Source organism: Mytilus galloprovincialis, chromosome 12, assembly GCF_965363235.1.
Source record: "Mytilus galloprovincialis chromosome 12, xbMytGall1.hap1.1, whole genome shotgun sequence".
In the NCBI taxonomy this organism is placed as follows: domain Eukaryota; kingdom Metazoa; phylum Mollusca; class Bivalvia; order Mytilida; family Mytilidae; genus Mytilus; species Mytilus galloprovincialis.
In genome coordinates, this window is record NC_134849.1 from 58312147 (window position 1) to 58332423 (window position 20277).

At 32.4% G+C, this 20277-nt stretch overlaps 1 protein-coding gene across 1 annotated transcript in view; it reads left to right on the plus strand.

Moving 5' to 3' along the window:
- LOC143055609 (uncharacterized) overlaps positions 1-20277 on the plus strand; it is a 59941-nt gene that overhangs the window by 19490 nt on the left and 20174 nt on the right. Inside the window, exons 9-11 of the mRNA XM_076228772.1 lie at positions 4543-4610; positions 7561-7869; positions 14285-14388. Of these exons, the coding sequence (XP_076084887.1) occupies positions 4543-4610; positions 7561-7869; positions 14285-14388 (481 nt within the window). The remainder of the gene's footprint in view (positions 1-4542; positions 4611-7560; positions 7870-14284; positions 14389-20277) is intronic.

The window sequence follows — 20277 nt, forward strand, 5'->3', positions numbered from 1 at the left end:
TATGACTACAAAAGGAAGGTTGGGATTGATTTTGGGAGTATTGGTCCCATCAGTTTAGGATGAGGGCCAAAAATGGGCCCAAATAAGCATTTTTCTTGGTTTTCGAACAATAACTTTAGTATAAGTGAATAGAAATCTATATATTTAACACAAGGTGTATGACAACAAAAGGAAGGTTGGGATTGTTTTTGGGAGTTTTGGTCCCAACAGTTTAGGAATTAGGGGCCAAAAAAGGGCCCAAATAAGCATTTTTCTTGGTTTTTGCACAATAACTTAAGTATAAGTAAATAGAAATCTATGAAATTTAAACACAAGGTTTATGACCGCAAAAGAAAGGTTAGGATTGATTTTGGGAGTTTTGGTCCAAACAGTTTAGGAATTAGGGACAAAAGGGTCCAAAATTAAATTTTGTTTGATTTCATCAAAAATTGAAATTATTGGGGTTCTTTGAAATGCCAGATCTAACTGTGTATTTAGATTCTAAATTTTTGGTCCCGTTTTCAAATTGATCTAAATTACGGTTTAAAGGGTCCAAAATTAAACTTAGTTTGATTTTAACAAAAATTGAATTCTTGGGGTTCTTTGATATGCTGAATCTAAACATGAACTTAGATTTTTGATTATGGGCCCAGTTTTCAAGTTGGTCCAAATCAGGGTCCAAAATTAAACTTTGTTTGATTTCAACAAAAATAAAATTATTGGGGTTCTTTGATATGCTGAATCTAACCATGTATTTAGATTTTTGATATTTGGGCCCTGTTATCAAATTTGTCCACATTGAGGTCTAAAGGTTCCAAAATTGAACTTTATTTGATTTCATCAAAAATTGAATTCTTGGGGTTCTTTGATATGCTGAATCTAACCATGTATTTAGATTTTGGATATTGGACCATAATACATTAATAGGTAAATGTCCAATTTAAAATTTTTAAGTTTTGAAGTTTAAGTTCTTAGACCACATTCTTTCTGTGTCAGAAACCTACGTTGTGTCAACTATTTAATCACAATCCAAATTCAGAGCTGTATCAAGCTTGAATGTTGTGTCCATACTTGCCCCAAATGTTCAGGGTTTGACCTCTGCGGCCGTATAAAGCTGCGCCCTGCGGAGCATCTGGTTAAATACTTATTAAAAATGTAAAAGACATCAATCTTTTAAAAACGATACCAGGATAAGCGTACCCAGATCTTATTCATGAACATTTGTATGGCACATTTTTACAATAAATGTATGTGGTAAATTCAATTTTTTAGTCATCAATTATGCAGCAAATGTGGTCGGTCAAGTCATTGGTCTAAAAGATGCAGAATGCTACTAAATCAAATTGTTTTCCCTAATTTCCAATGCTTTAACATCGATAATAAATAGACCATTGGTAACGATGAATGATGAGACGATGAACAATACAGAAATATTAGTTGTTAAAAATCTGGAATCCGAACCAGGCCTCTACTTCCGTCAGTAAATAACATGCCGAGCAGTGTTATATTTGTTAAATATAGGTCGGTTTATAACACTTCTGGTTTTTTTTCAGTCTGACTTGTGTATATAATTATATAATTAGGACACAGCCCGATCTTACCAATCCGTACAATTGACAACCACTTATCGATAAGCTGATAACATAATATGTGTAATTTATATATATCTTAAACTCTCATATGGTGCCCTCGATAGAACTAATATTGAAAGCTTCTTCTGTCAGATAGAGGGCATTGTGTTTCTGCAGACTAAATACAAAATTAATGCTCAACAAAATGCAAGACATTAAAAGACTTTTGAACTTAAGTTTTCATCAAAGTACAACTTTTCTTCATTTCAAAAAATTTAAATTATTATAAAACTAATGAACGCACAATATAAAGTATTTTTAGCTCACCTGGCCTAAAAGGCCAAGTGAGCTTTTCTCATCACTTGGCGTCCGGCGTCCGTCGTCCGTCGTCTGTCGTCGTTAACTTTTACAAAAATCTTCTCCTCTGAAACTACCGGGCCAAATTAAACCAAACTTGACCACAATCATCATTGATGTATCTAGTTTAAAGTTTGTGTTTTTTAACCCAGCCAACCAACCAAGATGGCCGCCATGGCTAAAAATAGAACATCGGGGTAAAATGCAGTTTTTGGCTTATAACTCAAAAACCAAAGCATTTAGAGCAAATCTGACATGGGGTAAAATTGTTTATCTGGTCAAGATCTATCTGCCCTGAAATTTTTAGATGAATCAGACAACCCATTGTTGGGTTGCTGCCCCTAAATTGGTAATTTTAAGGAAATTTTACTGTTTTTGGTTATTATCTTGAATATTATTATAGATGGAGATAAACTGTAAACAGCCATATTGTTCAGCAAAGTAAGATTTACAAATAAGTCAACATGACCAAAATGGTCAGTTGACCCCTTTAGGAGTTATTGCCCTTTATAGTCAATTTTTAACCTTTTTTCGTAAATCTCCATGATCTTTTACAAAAATCTTCTCCTCTGAAACTACCAGGCCAAATTAATCCAAACTTGGCCACAATCATCATTGATGTATCTAGTTTGAAAATTGTGTTTTTTGACCCTGCCAACCAACCAAGATGGCCGCCATGGCTAAAAATAGAACATGGAGGTTAAATGCAGTTTTTGGTTATTACTCAAAAACCAAAGCATTTAGAGCAAATCTGACAATATGTAAAATTGTTTGTCTGGTCAAGATCTATCTGCCCTGTAATTTTAAGGTGAATGGGACAACCCATTGTTGGATTGCTGCCCCTGAATTGGTAATTTTAAGGAAATTTTGCTGTTTTTGGATATAATCTTGAATATTATTATGGATAGAAATAAACTGTAAACTGCAAAAATGTTCAGCAAAGTAAGATTTACAAATAAGTCAACAGGACCAAAATGGTCAGTTGACACCTTTAGGAGTTATTGGCCTTTTTAGTCAATTTTTAACCATTTTTCGTAAATCTTAGTTAACTTTTACAAAAATCTTCTCCTCTGAAACTACCGGGCCAAATTAATCCAAACTTGGCCACAATCATCATTAGGCTATCTTGTTGAAAAATTGTGTTTTGTGACCGGGCAAACCAACCAAGATGGTCGCTACAGCTAAAAATAGAACATAGGGGTAAAATGCAGTTTTTGGCTTATAACTCAAAAACCACAGCATTTAGAGCAAATCTGACTGGGGTAAAATTGTTTATCTGGTCAAGATCTATCTGCCCTGAAATTTTTAGATGAATTGGACAACTCGTTGTTAGGTTGCTGCCCCTAAATTGGTAACTTTAAGGAAATTTTGCTGTTTTGGGTCATTATCTTGAATATTATTATAGATAGAGATAAACTGTAAACAGCAATAATGTACATCAATTTAAGACTAAAAAAAAATCAAAATGACCAAAATGGTCAATTGACCCCCTAAGAAGTTATTGTCCTTTATAATCAATTTTTAACAATTTTCATAAAATTTGTAAATTTTTACTAACATTTTCCACTGAAACTACACGGACAAGTTCATTATAGATAGAGATAATTGTAAGCAGTAAGAATGTTCAAACACATCACAATCACCTAAACACAATTTTGTCATGAACTGTCTGCTTCCTTTGTTTAATTCACATATACAAAGGTGAGCGACACAGGCTCTTTAGAGCCTCTAGTTTGTATTACATTCCAACGACATCATTATCCAACTTAAACCTATTTACTGTTACTAGTAGTACTAGTAAACATTGAGCGAAAGAAGGTAAACATTGTTTAATAAAAATGACAAACAAAATGTACTTGTTCTTTTTGGTGTTTTTCATTGGTAATTCCACATTATTTCCATTAGTTTGATATCCTGTGTTTTCAAAAAAACATGTGTACTAAACATGCTAAAGTAAATACTGTAAATAATGGGGAAAAAACAAAACAAAATAGAAATAGAACAATAGATAAAACTAATATTTTAATGTTTATTTATTCTTTTTTTGGCAATACACAAAGTGGTTTTACTGTATAAAGGTGAATATAGAATTGTTCATAATCAATATGTACACGGCAAATTGTACAGCAGATTATAGATGTATTAATTTAATGGCTGGCTTAAAAAGAAATTGTGGGTGGGGGACAATTTTTTCTCAACATTTCAAAACTTAAATTAAAATTTCAATTTTTTTATTTTTTTGGGGGGTGGGGAGGGGGTTGCAATTGGCAACAGCATAGTGCATTGCACAAAAGCAAAAAAAGGTGGGTAAAATTTTTGGTTTTTATTGGTTTTTTTTTTTGGGGGGGGGGGGGTCGCAACAGCATGGTATATTGCACAAAAAAAAATAATATAAATTCAAATCATATAACCAATTCTAAGTTCTTTGACTACAATTATTCTGTGTCAGAAACCTATTATGTGTCAAATATTTAGTAACAATCCAAATTCAGACCTGTATCAAGGGTGAATATGGTGTCCATTTTTGCCCCAACTGTTCAGGGTTGACCCTCTGGAGTCATATCCAGCTGCACTAGGCGAAGCAATTTATTAATATTGTTTACCTTAAAGAAAATTTTGTTGATTAATTTTACAGGTCAAATGTATTGCTGTTGATTTTTCTGACGTTTTCCCAATTCAATACAACATATGGGCAAGATCTCCGTAAGTGTTATCAAATATCAAAATCTGCTAAAAATTGAAATACTAGTAACTAAAATACTGAGCTCAGAGGAAAATTCTGAACAGAAAATTTCGAAGCAATTGGCAATATCAAAAGCTCAAACATATCGAAAGAATGGATAACAGCTGTCATATTCCTGACATGGTACAGAAATTTATGAATGGTGAAATTTAAAAGTGCATTTAACCTATAATGGTTTACTTTTTAAATTGTTATTTGGATGGAGAGTTGTCTCATTGGCACTCACACCACATCTTCCTATATCTATACACCGTACAGTACATTATAAAAAATATCTAAGCGAAACTAAAATTTATCGCAGGAACAAACATTTTGCAAAAGAAAAAAAAAGAATTAAAAACCATTTGATACCAATTGTTCTGAGAACAATTGAAGGCCTTACCACATCAATTTTCTAAATTAAATGGTTTTTCTTTACAGGTGTAAGACCACCAAATCATAGTATGTCACACCCAGTTACATACGAAAAAGGGTCAAACAAAATTTCTATTGAATTTGACAGTTGTAAGAATTAATCCTACATTTCATTGCAGTAAAATTTTGACAATGTCTGACTCATAAACATATGTTTTGAGTGTTTCAAAGCACTCCGTAGCGGAGGGGGCATTAAGTTTAACCCTTGTCCATCGGTATGTTCATCCGTACGTCCTGAAATTGGTTTCCAGGGGCGGATCCAGGATTTTGGAAAGGGGGGGGCGAAGTAAAAAAATTTTGGGGACCTTTTTTTTTTCCTAAAAAACATGAAATAAGTGTAAAATGCATTTTAGTTAAAGTGTAGGGGCTGGACATTTTTGGTGCCGTATTCTCTACATTGATTGTCTATTATAAAATGATTGAATGGATCCAAAGCTAGCTATGTACTATTTGATATATTTGAAGTGGAATTTGTCAGTAAAAAATGGACATGGGAAATTCCCGTTTGTTGTATGGTTAGTTAGCATAGCTTTACAGATTTCTTGTTGTGAACAAGATATACAGCTATTCAATGAAATTTACAATACAACCGACACGAAGAAAAACAAACAAGAAATTTTTATCCATTGAAATGTTTGGTTGAAATATTTTACCCAACAATGGAAGCGAGGGGTACAAATCAACCAAAAGGCTACGAATGAATCGGAAACTTCAAACGAAAATGAAGTTGTGAATAACGTTGGACACATGGAGTCCTATAGGCCACACCCAGCAGGCCGGTTGCAGTCGGGGTTTGAAAAAAATATTCAGTATATCAGTTCGGCGGAACAGACCTTCAGGTCAGATATGGGATTCACATGCAATCCCCCCCCCCCAAAAAAAAAATTAAAATACGCCCGTTTTTTTTAGAGTGTAATAGAGTATAATTTTCTGTTGGGTGGAATTGTGATAAAGAAGTCAATACGTCCTTGCTCAATACTTTGAAGGCGTCATCCTTAGCCTAAACATGTGTTACTGTAATCTGAATTTCAAAATGACTGAGTGAGGTTTTTTTTCCCACGTACTTGTCAACTCCACCTTAGCGAATCACATAACTTTGACATAATCAATAATATATTACAGTGAATACGAGCGAAAAATATCTTTATAAGTGGAGAACTGTCGCATTAAAATTAAATACACAGCAAAATTTACGAAGTCTAGTCCGATTATTAATCATTTTATAAAAAAAAAAAGTGCCAGCAAAGGGGGGGGGGGGGGGGGGGTACGCCCTCTACGCCCCCCTCTGAATCCGCCACTGGTTTCCGTTCTCTAACTTTGGTTTGCCTGAACCAAATTTTATGAAACTTATGCACAATGCTTATTATCACAAAATACAGATCAAGTTTGAATTTTGGTAGCTCCACTTTAACCGTTCTAGAGTAATGCCCCTCTATAAATGGAATATTTAGTTTCCTTTCTCTAACTTAAGTTTGCCTCAACCAAATGTTATGAAACTTATTCACAAGGCTTATTACCACAAAACACAGATCAAGTTTGAAGGTTAATGGTGTCTCTTTTACCATTCTAGAGTTATGTCCCTTTATAAATGAAAAAAATGCAAAATCTTTAGTTTCCCTCTCTAACTTAAGTTTGCCTCAACCAAATGTTATGACACGTATACACAATACTTATTACCATAATATACAGATCAAGTTTGAATTTTGGTGGGGTCACCTTAACCATTCTCGAGTTATTTCCTTTTATAAATGGAAAAAAAATAAATTTTTTTTTTAGTTTCTATTCTCTAACATAAGTTGCCTCAACCAAGTGTTATGAAACGTATACACAATGCTTATTACTATAAAACATAGATCAAGTTGAGTTTTGGTGGCTTCACTTTAACCATAATTGAGTGATGCCCCTTTATAAATCGAAAAATTGCAAAGTTTTCAGTTTCCATTCTGTTACTTAAGTTTGCCCCAACCACACATTATGAAACCTATACACAATACTTATTACCACAAAACTCAGATCAAGGACAAATATGGGTAGCGTCACTTTTATTGTTCTAGAATTATTTCCCTTTGTAATGTTGTATGTAAGCGGAGGCATCATCTGTGTCCATGGGGACACATTCTCCATTTATTTTTAAAAAGCCAATTTAACAAAAACAAATAGGGGAAAATCAATGGTGGTATTACGCCTACACATATATTTTGCACATCAATAATGAATTGGACAATAAAGACTTTTCATGAATGAAAATGTTAATAAATCATGACATACATATACATGTACACAATGAAAAGTCTTCATTTAAGCAGTCATATAATTTTACAGAACAAACTAATTGAAGATCAGTATGACCACATGGAGCACATTGTATTTTGTACATATAACATGTATAATGTTGATAAAAAATACGTTAGCTTTGTTTAATGGTTTCTGTAATAATTGTTGTTGTTTATTACAATTTTATTTCTAAAACTTATATTTATTGATCTGTTGAAACAGGAGCGAGCATTGAGACAAGTCCAATAATTTTTGGAAAAGATGCAACGTTTAAATGCTCTATTGAAAGTTCAACGTCATTGGCCTCAATAGGATGGCTAAAGGGAACCACAAAGGAAAATATCATATACAGTAAAACTTCGACAAAAGAGGAAAAATATACACCAGAAATCTACATTGAGGCGGACAGATATATTTATCTTATGATAATACATAATGTGAGCTTATCGGATTTAGATACATACATCTGTGAATTTGGCTTTTACCATGCTACCCTATCCTTTACAATGGAAGGAAATCTTCTATTTATATGTGAGTATCGATATTTATATCACTTTCAAATGATTTTCAGTGCATGTGTATCCCCTTACATTGGTAAATGCCGGCAATGTATTACATATTGAAAACGATATTGAATGATATCTTTAGGTGTAATACCACCAAATCATGGTACGTCACATCCGGTTGTATACCAAAATAGGTTGAAAAAAATATTCCCTTGAATTTGACAGTTGTAGGTATTTAATCCTACATTTTATTGCAGTAAAAGATTCCTGTGTCATAAACATATGTCTTGGTTATTTCAAAGCACCATTATTTTTTTATTTTGGATTTCTATAGAATATTTTGGAATGTTGAGGTTACATGGTGACTAAACCTTGTACACAGATAAAATAAGGGGAGAAATTTGATTGGTTAACTTCCAATGATGGTTATTTTCTTATATGCAATGAAATGTTATGTGAATATTTTTCTATAGTACTGGACAGGATAAACGTTTACTCATGCCAGGTATTTCTTTATTTGAAACAAAGATAAATTCTACAGAATTTTTTGAAAAGTGCAAATTAACAAAGACTAATAGGGGAAAATCAATGGTGGTATTACACCTAATGCTTACTAAAACTCAAACAGTAACCACAAATACGTCAAATATTACATATCCATTGGCAAAATTGCAGTATCTCATATTAGTTTTCAAATTGATATTCTTTTAATGGATTTTTTATATAGATAAGACTGTTGGTTCTGACACCTATGTCACACTTTTCTTGGCTTTTGTCGAAGGTTAGACAGAAACAGATGAATATGGTTATTATACGTCCGTTTACAGGACATATTTATGAATTATGATATACCGGTGTCCGTCCTTTTGTCTGTCCGTCCTCAACATGTCGGACATTAACTTAAAAACGCTTCTACCAATTTGCATAAAACTATGGTGAATTATTATACGACCGCAAAATTTGAACAATTTTTCGTCGTATATTGCTATCACGTTGGCGTCGTCGTCGTCCGAATACTTTTAGTTTTCGCACTCTAACTTTAGTAAAAGTGAATAGAAATCTATGAAATTTTAACACAAGGTTTATGACCACAAAAGGAAGGTTGGTATTGATTTTGGGAGTTTAGGTCCCAAGAGTTTAGGAATAAGGGGCCAAAAAGGGACCCAAATAAGCATTTTTCTTGGTTTTTGCACCATAACATTAGCAGTCAGGGGACTTACTTAAACAAGTGATTTTCTAAATCACTGATTCAAGTAACATTATTTCCATAAAGGTTGGAAGTTAGAGTTGTCTTTCTTTAATAATCACCTATTTAAGTAGTACAAATTAATCACTAGAAGAAGTGATTTAATTTTATTGTAGCTTTAAATATAGAATACTAATGATCCAGGGACTAATTATGTTTCTAAACTTATCAGAACCAACATCTGTGTTGTCTAGGATGACCAGGTCATTTCAGGTGATGACCTTGTACTGAATCTAGGATAATGACACAAAAATCACTTGTTTAAGTATCAGACCTCAATTTCCTTCCCAAAAATCACTTCTTTAAGTATCATTCTTTTAATAACCCCCACTAATTTCAACACCCCTGAACAGTGAAATTTTTATCGCGAACAGTAGAATTTTATTACATAATCTGAAAGATGAAACCTTGAACTTCACAGGAAAAATACTCCCACTGCTGGGAAAAATCTTTTAAGAAAGTATCAGTTCATTATGTTAAGCCATTATTATAGCATTTTTTCAACTAAAATAGAATTTTCAGCTAAATGATAGCATCAAAGGCATAAACCTTGCTACTGAAAAGAAGCAAAAAGTTCATTTTTTTTTAATTTTACTAATTAAAAGATATTATTTAAACCTATGTGTTTAAAATTTTGAAAAAACTACAAAATCCCAATTTGTGACAAAACCTTAAATTTGCTACTCTAATAAGTGATTTAAAAATCACTTATTTGAGTAAGTCCCCTGACTGATTAGTATAAGTAAATAGAAATCTATGAAATTTAAACACAAGGTTTATGACCATGAAAGGAAGGTTGGTATTGATTTTGGGAGTTTTGGTCCCAACAGTTTAGGAATAAGGGGCCCAAAGGGTCCAAAATTAAACTTTGTTTGATTTCATCAAAATTGAATAATTGGGGTTCTTTGATATGCTGAATCTAACTGTGTATGTAGATTCTTAACTTTTGGTCCCGTTTTCAAATTGGTCTACATTAAGGTCCAAAGGGTCAAAAATTAAACTTAGTTTGATTTTGACAAAAAATGAATCGGTTAGGTTCTTTGATATGCTGAATCTAAAAATGTACTTAGATTCTTGATTATTGGCCCAGTTTTCAAGTTGGTCTAAATCGGGGTCCAAAATTAAACTTTGTTTGATTTCATCAAAAATTAAATAAATGGAGTTCTTTGATATGCCAAATCTAACTGTGTATGTAGATCATTTTTGGTCCTGTTTTCAAATTGGTCTACATTAAAGTCCAAAGGGTCCAAAATTAAACTTAGTTTGATTTTAACAAAAATTGAAATCTTGGGGTTCTTTGATATGCTGAATCCAAATATGTACTTAGATTTTTTATCATGGGCCCAGTTTTCCAGTTGGTCCAAATCAGGACCTTAAATTATTGTATTAAGTATTGTGCAATAGCAAGTCTTTTCAATTGCACAGTATTGCGCAATGGCAAGAAATATTTAATTGCACAATATTGTGAAATAGCAAATTATTTTTTAGCTCACCTGGCCCGAAGGGCCAAGTGAGCTTTTCTCATCACTTGGCGTCCGTCGTCCGTCGTCGTCCGTCGTCCGTCATCGTCGTCCGTCGTCGTTAACTTTTACAAAAATCTTCTCCTCTGAAACTACTGGGCCAAATCAAACCAAACTTGGCCACAATCATCATTGGGGTATCTAGTTTAAAAAATGTGTGGCGTGACCCGGTCAACCAACCAAGATGGCGGCCACGGCTAAAAATAGAACATAGGGGTAAAATGCAGTTTTTGGCTTATAACTCAAAAACCAAAGCATTTAGAGCAAATCTGACATGGGGTAAAAATGTTTATCAGGTCAAGATCTATCTGCCCTGAAATTTTCAGATGAATCGGTCAATCGGTTGTTGGGTTGCTGCCCCTGAATTGGTAATTTTGAGGAAATTTTGCTGTTTTTGGTTATTATCTTGAATATTATTATAGATAGAGATAAACTGTAAACAGCAATAATGTTCAGCAAAGTAAGATCTACAAATAAGTCAACATGACCAAAATGGTCAGTTGACCTGTTTAGGAGTTATTGCCCTTTATAGTCAATTTTTAACCATTTTTCGTTAATTAAAGTAATCTTTTACAAAAATCTTCTCCTCTGAAACTACTGGGCCAAATTAATCCAAACTTGGCCACAATCATTATTGGGGTATCTAGTTTAAAAAATGTGTGGCGTGACCCGGTCAACCAACCAAGATGGCGGCCACGGCTAAAAATAGAACATAGGGGTAAAATGCAGTTTTTGGCTTATAACTCAAAAACCAAAGCATTTAGAGCAAATCTGACATGGGGTAAAAATGTTTATCAGGTCAAGATCTATCTGCCCTGAAATTTTCAGATGAATCGGTCAATCGGTTGTTGGGTTGCTGCCCCTGAATTGGTAATTTTGAGGAAATTTTGCTGTTTTTGGTTATTATCTTGAATATTATTATAGATAGAGATAAACTGTAACAGCAATAATGTTCAGCAAAGTAAGATCTACAAATAAGTCAACATGACCAAAATGGTCAGTTGACCTGTTTAGGAGTTATTGCCCTTTATAGTCAATTTTTAACCATTTTTCGTTAATTAAAGTAATCTTTTACAAAAATCTTCTCCTCTGAAACTACTGGGCCAAATTAATCCAAACTTGGCCACAATCATCTTTGGGGTATCTAGTTTAAAAAATGTGTGGCGTGACCTGGTCAACCAACCAAGATGGCCGCCACGGCTAAAAATAGAACAAAGGGGTAAAATGCAGTTTTTGGCTTATAACTCAAAAACCAAAGCATTTTTAGGAAATCTGACATGGGGATAAAAATGTTTATCAGGTCGAGATCTATCTGCCCTGAAATTTTCAGATGAATCAGTCAATCGGTTGTTGGGTTGCTGCCCCTGAATTGGTAATTTTGAGGAAATTTTGCTGTTTTTGGTTATTATCTTGAATATTATTATAGATAGAAATAAACTGTAAACAGCAATAATGTTCAGCAAAGTAAGATCTACAAATAAGTCAACATGACCAAAATGGTCAGTTGACCCGTTTAGGAGTTATTGCCCTTTATAGTCAATTTTTAACCATTTTTCGTAAATTAAAGTAATCTTTTACAAAAATCTTCTCCTCTGAAACTACTGATCCAAATTTTTCCAAACTTGGCCACAATCATCTTTGGGGTATTTAGTTTAAAAAATGTGTGGCGTGACCTGGTCAACCAACCAAGATGGCCGCCACCGCTAAAAATAGAACATAGGGGTAAAATGCAGTTTTTGGCTTATAACTCAAAAACCAAAGCATTTTGAGGAAATCTGACATGGGATAAAAATGTTTATCAGGTCAAGATCTATCTGCCCTGAAATTTTCAGATGAATCGGTCAATTGGTTGTTGGGTTGCTGCCCCTGAATTGGTAATTTTGAGGAAATTTTGCTGTTTTTGGTTATTATATTGAATATTATTATAGATAGAGATAAATTGTAAACAGCAATAATGTTCAGCAAAGTAAGATCTACAAATAAGTCAACATGACCAAAATGGTCAGTTGACCCCTTTAGGAGTTATTGCCCTTTATAGTCAATCTTTAACCATTTTTCATAAATCTAAGTAATCTTTTACAAAATCTCCACTGAAACTACTAGGCCACAATCATCTTTGGGGTATCTAGTTTGAAAAATGTGTCCGATGACCTGGCCATTCAACCAAGATGGCCGCCACGGCTAAAAATAGAACATAGGGGTAAAATGCAGTTTTTGGCTTATAACTATGAAACCAAAGCATCTAGAGCAAAACTGACAAGAAGTTAAATTGTTAATCAAGTCAATATCTATCTGCCCTGAATTTTTCAGATGTATTGGACAACTGGTTGTTGGGTTGCTGCCCTCCAATTGGTAATTTTTAAAGAAATTTTGCCGTTTTTGGTTATCTTGAATACTATTATAGATAGCGATAAACTGTAAACAGCAATAATGTTCAGCAAAGTAAGATCTACAAATAAGTCAACATGACCTAAATGGTCAATTGACCCCTGAAGGAGTTATTGCCCTTTATAGTCAATTTTTAACAATTTTCATTAATTTGGTAAATTTATGTAAATTTTTACCAAATATAGTTCTCTGTTACTAATGGGCAAAGTTCATTATAGATATAATTGTAAGAAGCAAAATCGTTCAGTAAAGTAAGAACTTCAAACACATCACCATCACCAAAATACAATTTTGTCATGAATCCATTTGTGTCCTTTGTTTAATATGCACATAGACCAAGGTGAGCGACACAGGCTCTTTAGAGCCTCTAGTTTTAATTAGAGTTATCTTTCTTTGTCCAGAATAGTAAGCAAGAAATATCTAATTTCACAATATTGTGCAATAGCAAGAATTTTTTCAATTGGAGTTATCTTTCTTTGTCCAGAATCAACTTAAATCTTTGTTATATACAATATACAATGTATATTCACTTTTAACTACCAACTGATAAATTAAAATAATCTTTACCATTCAGTGATAACAAGCAGTTTTTTTACATCTTAATATTTTATGATGTATTTAAATGAGTAGTTATTGTTGCAAACTTCATTAGAAATTTTAATTGAGATTAGTTTTGGAATAAGGGAAAGGGGGATGTGATTAAAAAAATTGCGTTCAATTTTTCTCATTTGAAATTTCATAAATAAAAAGAAAATTTCTTCAAACATTTGTTTGAGAGGATTAATATTCAACAGCATAGTGAATTGCTCTCAGAGAAAACAAAAATTTAAAGTTCATTAGAACACATTCATTCTGTGTCAGAAACCTATGCTGTGTCAACTATTTAATCACAATCCAAATTTAGAGCTGAATCCAGCTTGAATGTTGTGTCCATACTTGCCCCAACCGTTCAGGGTTCAACCTCTGCGGTCGTATAAAGCTGCGCCCTGCGGAGCATCTGGTTTAAATTTCAGATAAGTTATTGAATTTTATTCTTAAAAAATGTGACTGGTGTATCATGTGCTCATGGAGCAGCTGTTTATTAAATCATCCAATCAATACAAAGTACATTAAACCCTTCCAAAAACATAGTAGACACAAAGGACAGATCTTTGAATATTCCAATTTGCCAACTTACACAATTCAACGATCAGTAGACAGTTTAATCGTTTTGCCTTTTATCGAGTTTATGTTATAAATTTAAGGGTTATATTTGAATGCACTATTTTATTTATTTTTGCTAAAAGATGTTCCAGGCAACAATGATATAGAATATAACATTTCTAAAACTGAGATGAATGTTTTGATACAGAGAATTTACCCTCAGCCTTACTGCACAGCATTTTATAATGTAAGTTTCTTAAAATTAATGTTTTTAAGTATCTTTTAATGTGAATTAAAGGCAACAGTAGTATTAGCCTCATAACAAATTTCTAAATAGTTTAACAACTATGTCTTTTACTCAAAACTGCTTTTTTCAGTAAGACCCAAGAAAATTATTTATACATTGTTTTATTGTCATTAAGCACTATTTAGTCCCACTTCAAACTGTTCAGAGTCTGAATAGACCAGATTTTGTGCTCAACCAGTAAAGTCGAGCACACCTTTTACTCTACTAGTCTCAACATTGTCTCGTCAGTACTTAACTGTACTCGACTAGGTCTCTAATTTACTTAGTTAGTCTGATTCAGTACTTGATGATCCTTGTGTAGTCTGAAATGGTCTCGACCTGTCTCCACTAGTCTCGACTCAGTCTCAGCCAGTATTGACCTGTCTCGACTAGTTTGGACCTTCGAATTAAGTCTTGACTGGTCAGCCCATCTAACTTGATTAAATATAGATTTTACAAAATTCCAGTTTATTTGGTACTTTGGTTTATTGCTGTGAAATTAAAGAATTTAATTAATAGGTAAAAAACAAATTATTAAATTCAGATAGGCCTTCGGCTGTTGTCTGCTCTATGGTCGAGTTGTTGTCTCTTTGACACATTCCCCATTTCCATTCTCAATTTTATCTTTAATTATTTTTATAACTTTTTCAAATCAACTTGGATTTTCATCAAACTATGCAGCTATCTCAGTAATATTATGAACTTACTGAATCCTAGGTTGTTATGTAGTTTGGTGTATGTCTGTCAAATTTCAGAATTAAATTAATCTAGGTAAAAAAAGCTAGCATTTGCAGTTCAGACAAAATTCAGATAGCACACTTTAATTTTTTTTTATAACTTTTTCAAATCAACTTGGATTTTCATCAAACTATGCAGCTATCTTAGTAATATATTGATCTTACTGAATCCCAGGTCATTATGTAGTTTGGTGTATTGCTAACAAATTTAAGAATTAAATTAATCTAGGTAAAAAAAGCAAGAATTTGCAATTTGGACAAAATTCAGATAGTACCGGTATACTTTAATTTTTTTTTTTATAACTTTTTCAAATCAACTTGGATTTTCATCAAACTATACAGCTACCTTGGTAATATATTGATCTTAATGAATCACAGGTCGTTATGTTGTTTGGTGTATTGCTGTCAAATTTAAGGATTAAATTAATCTAGGTCAAAAAAGCTAAAATTTGCAGTTCTGACTATATTCAGATAGTACACTTTAATTCTGTTTATAACTTTTTCAAATCAACTTGGATTTTCATCAAACTATACAGCTACCTTGGTAATATATTGATCTTACTGAATCCCAGGTCATTATGTAGTTTGGTGTATAGCCGTCAAATTTCAGAATTAAATTAATCTAGGTCAAAAAAGCTAGGATTTGCAGTTCGGACAAAATTCAGATAGTATACACTTTAAAATTTTTAATAACTTTTTCAAATCAACTTGAATTTTCATCAAACTATACAGCTACCTTGGTAATATATTGATCTTACTGAATCACAGGTCGTTATGTAGTTTGGTGTATTGCTGTCAAATTTCAAAATTAAATTAATCTAGGTAAAACAAGCTAGGATTTGCAATTTCCGACAAAATTCAGATAAGGCCAACTAAAATTAATTAGTAGATTTTCATCCAAATTTTTGAAAAAAATGGGGCGGTGGGAGGATTTTATTTTTTAAATTTTATTTCATATGAAACCCTTGTCACGAGTTCTGCATACCGCGGGGTATATGCTAGTGCAAAACCAGCTTGTCTAATGTTTATACAGGCTGTATAAGGAATCCTACACTATTTTTTAAACTTTAAAATAAAAATCCCTGATTGACAACCACTGTTATACATGTAATTGCCGCTTTAGAAATCTATTTATAGTATACATCAAAAAGAAGAGAAATGTTCTCTTTAGTTGGACTATACCTACACCAAATTTATTTTGCTTTCTAAGCAATGATTTGTAGTCCCCATAAAACCAATAAAATGTATTGGTACAATTGTATGCAACACAAGTATTATGAGTACAGAATAAAATGTAAACTCAGTGTTGAAAGTAATTAATATGATGCAAAACATGATCTTCAAAAAGTAGTAGTTGTTTAATGACTAAATTGAGGGTATTAGGACAGTTACAGTGGGTGTTTGCTGTTTGTCAACAAAAACAACAGTCATGGGTAAATATAAGGGCTTGTTATAATTAAAATCAGCGGTGTGTTTGTCGACTTTTTTCTCAATATAAGGTCATAAATCAAACAAGTTCGTGCTTGTGTCAATTTCTTTAATCATGTCATGTGTTTTGTACCAATTTGTTCTACGATTCTTGCGCTCTGGGTATCATTCACAGTCCAAATTTCCTGACACAAAGTCATTGTGTAAATAATAAATAAAGAAGAAAACACGGTTTTCGATTCACTTGTGACTACCGCAGTTTGCGTTCAATGACAAGGCGTTTTACTCGTAACTGGAATATTTCATGCCCTTCTTGTTATCAATCTCTACTCTCGGTAAATGATATTGTCCTCATAGAGGAGCAGAATGTGTCGACTTAATCATTTTCGTTAGATTACTCGAAGAAATACAAAAACGAATTTTGAAACAGGAAGTTTTGAATGAAACGAAATTATCGATGGTTCCCGGTAACGGACATGAACAAAATCCGGAAATCGTATTTTTGTTAAATAAAAAAAATCGGGGCGGGACGATTTCAGAGGGGCGGGCGGGGATGAAAATCTAGCAAATAATTTTAATTGGCCTAATGTAGTACACTTTAATTCATTTCAAATCAACTTGGATTTTCATCCAAATCTTCAGCTATCTTTATTATATATTTATCTTACATAAAAACAAGTTATTAGGTAATTTGGTTTATTGCTGTCACATTTAAATATTCAAATTATAGGTATTTATTTGAATTTTGTCAAAACTGAAAATTTAAGCCTTTTTTTACCTATTAACTAGGTCATTAAATTTGACAGCAATACAATAATATACAAAACAACCTGTTTTTTTGTATGATAAATATGTAATAACGTTAGCTGAAAGTTTGATGAAAATCCAAGCTGATTTAAAAAAGTTATGAAATTTTAAAAATGACATCTTTTTTTGTTAAAACAAGAATTTAATATCATGAACTTTCATAACTCCCCTTGATAACCTTTCAAAAAAGGAGATGTGTTCCAAAGTAACAAAAAAAAATAATTTTAATTAAAAATATTTTTTGTCAAATTTAAAGACATGGCATACAAGAAGCACTTTAATATGGTTTAATTACCTCAGTACAAGTGTGTTTTACAGGTAAAAAGAAAGCCCTACTTTTTCTTAAACTCGTGTATTACTTATCTAGAGAATTCAAAAAGACCTGCGATTTAAGTTTAACAGGATGTTGCAATTTTGAATGAATGTTATTTAGAATTTAAAACTCTCTGGTAGGTGTGATCTTTTTAATAAGTTTACCCCAAGCAGGAGATATTGCTTTACACATCACCACTAACCAGAAGAAATATTTTAATAATTTCTTTAATGTTTGATCCCTTTTTATACGACTGCAAAAATTGGTCATCTGCGTTGTCGTCGTCGTCCGAATACTTTTAGTTTTCGCACTCTAACTTTAGTAAAAGTGAATAGAAATCTATGACATTTTAACACAAGGTTTATGACCACAAAAGGAAGGTTGGGATTGATTTTGGGAGTTTTGGTTCACACAGTTTAGGAATTAGGGGCCAAAAAAGGGCCCAAATAAGCATTATTCTTGGTTTTCGCACCATAACTTTAGTATAAGTAAATAGAAATCTATGGAATTTAAACACAAGGTTTATGACCATAAAAGGAAGGTTGGGATTGATTTTGGGAGTTTTGGTCCTAACAGTTTAGGAATAAGGGGCCCAAAGGGTCCAAATTATACTTTGTTTGACAAAAAATGAATCGGTTAGGTTCTTTGATATGCTGAATCTAAAAAATGTACTTAGGTTTTTGATTATTGGCCCAGTTTTCAAATTGGTCAAAATCGGGGTCCAAAATTAAACTTTGTTTGATTTCATCAAAAATTGAATAATTGGGGTTCTTTGATATGCCAAATCTAACTGTGTATGTAGATTCTTAATTTTTGGTCCCGTTTTCAAATTGGTCTACATTAAAGTCCAAAGGGTCCAAAATTAAACTTAGTTTGATTTTAACAAAAATTGAATTCTTGGGGTTCTTTGATATGCTGAATCTAAAAATGTACTTAGATTTTTGATTATTGGCCCAGTTTTCAAGTTGGTCCAAATCGGGGTCCCAAATTAAACTTTGTTTGATTTCATCAAAAATTGAATAATTGGGGTTCTTTGATATGCCAAATCTTACTGTGTATGTAGATTCTTAATTTTTGGTTCCGTTTTCAAATTGGTCTACATTAAAGTCCAAAGGGTCCAAAATTAAACTTAGTTTGATTTTAACAAAAATTGAATTCTTGGGTTTCTTTGAAATGCTGAATCTAAACATGTACTTAGATTTTTTATAATGGGCCCAGTTTTCAAGTTGGTACAAATCAGGATCCAAAATTATTATATTAAGTATTGTGCAATAGCAAGAAATTTTCAATTGCACAGTACTCAGCAATAGCAAGAAATCTTCAATTGCACAGTATTGTGCAATAGCAAGAAATTTTCAATTGCACAGTATTGCGCAATAGCAAGAAATCTTCAATTGCACAGTATTGTGCAATAGCAAGTATTTTCAATTGCACAGTATTGCGCAATAGCAAGAAATATCTAATTGCACAATATTGTGCAATAGCAAGAAATTTCAATTCGAGTTATCTTTCTTTGTCCAGAATAGTAGTTGAATCAACTTAAATCATTGTTTTATACAATATACAATGTATATTCACTTTTCCTACTAGCTGATAAATTAAAACAATCTTTAACAAGCACTTTTTTTACATTTTAATATTTTATGATGTATTTAAATGAGTAGTTATTGTTGCAAACTCCATTAGAAATTTGAATTGAGATCGGTTTTGGAATTAAGGAAAGGGGGATGTGAAAAAAAAATTGGGGGGGGGGGGGGGTTAAATTTTTCTCATTTCAGATTTCATAAATAAAAAGAAAATTTCTTCAAACATTTTTTTGAGAGGATTAATATTCAACAGCATAGTGAATTGCTCAAAGGCAAAACAAAAATTTTAAGTTCATTAGACCACATTCATTCTGTGTCAGAAACCTATGCTGTGTCAACTATTTAATCACAATCCAAATTTAGAGCTGAATCCAGCTTGAATGTTGTGTCCATACTTGCCCCAACCGTTCAGGGTTCAACCTCTGCGGTCATATAAAGCTGCGCCCTGCAGAGCATCTGGTTGATATATTAATATAATATATATCAAAAAGGGATAGAAAATTAAAGAAATTATATAACTATATTAAATATACTTTATCCATAATTATAATAAAAGATATATTTCTAATATGAGGTTAATTACACAGTGATATTGTTGGCTGTTGTTACCTCATTAGAAAGATAATATTATAACTATTGTATGTAACCATTAAACCTATGTAGTTTTTTCTGGGTTTTTTTCCAGAATTTAGGAAATTTTGTTTAAAAAAAAAAAACACCTGCCAAACAAGAAGCATCTTAATAAGATTTAAGTACCCTCAGTATAGGTGTGGCTTTTGGCGTTAAAGATTTTTCTGAATTTAGTCAGAACTGTAAATTTTACTTTTTTGACCTAGATTATATTAATTAAATCCTTAAATTTGACAGCAATACACTAAACTACATAACAACATGTGATTCAGTAAGATCAATGTATTACTAAGATAGCTGTATAGTTTAATGAAAATTCAAGTTGATTTGAAAAAGTTATAAATTTTTT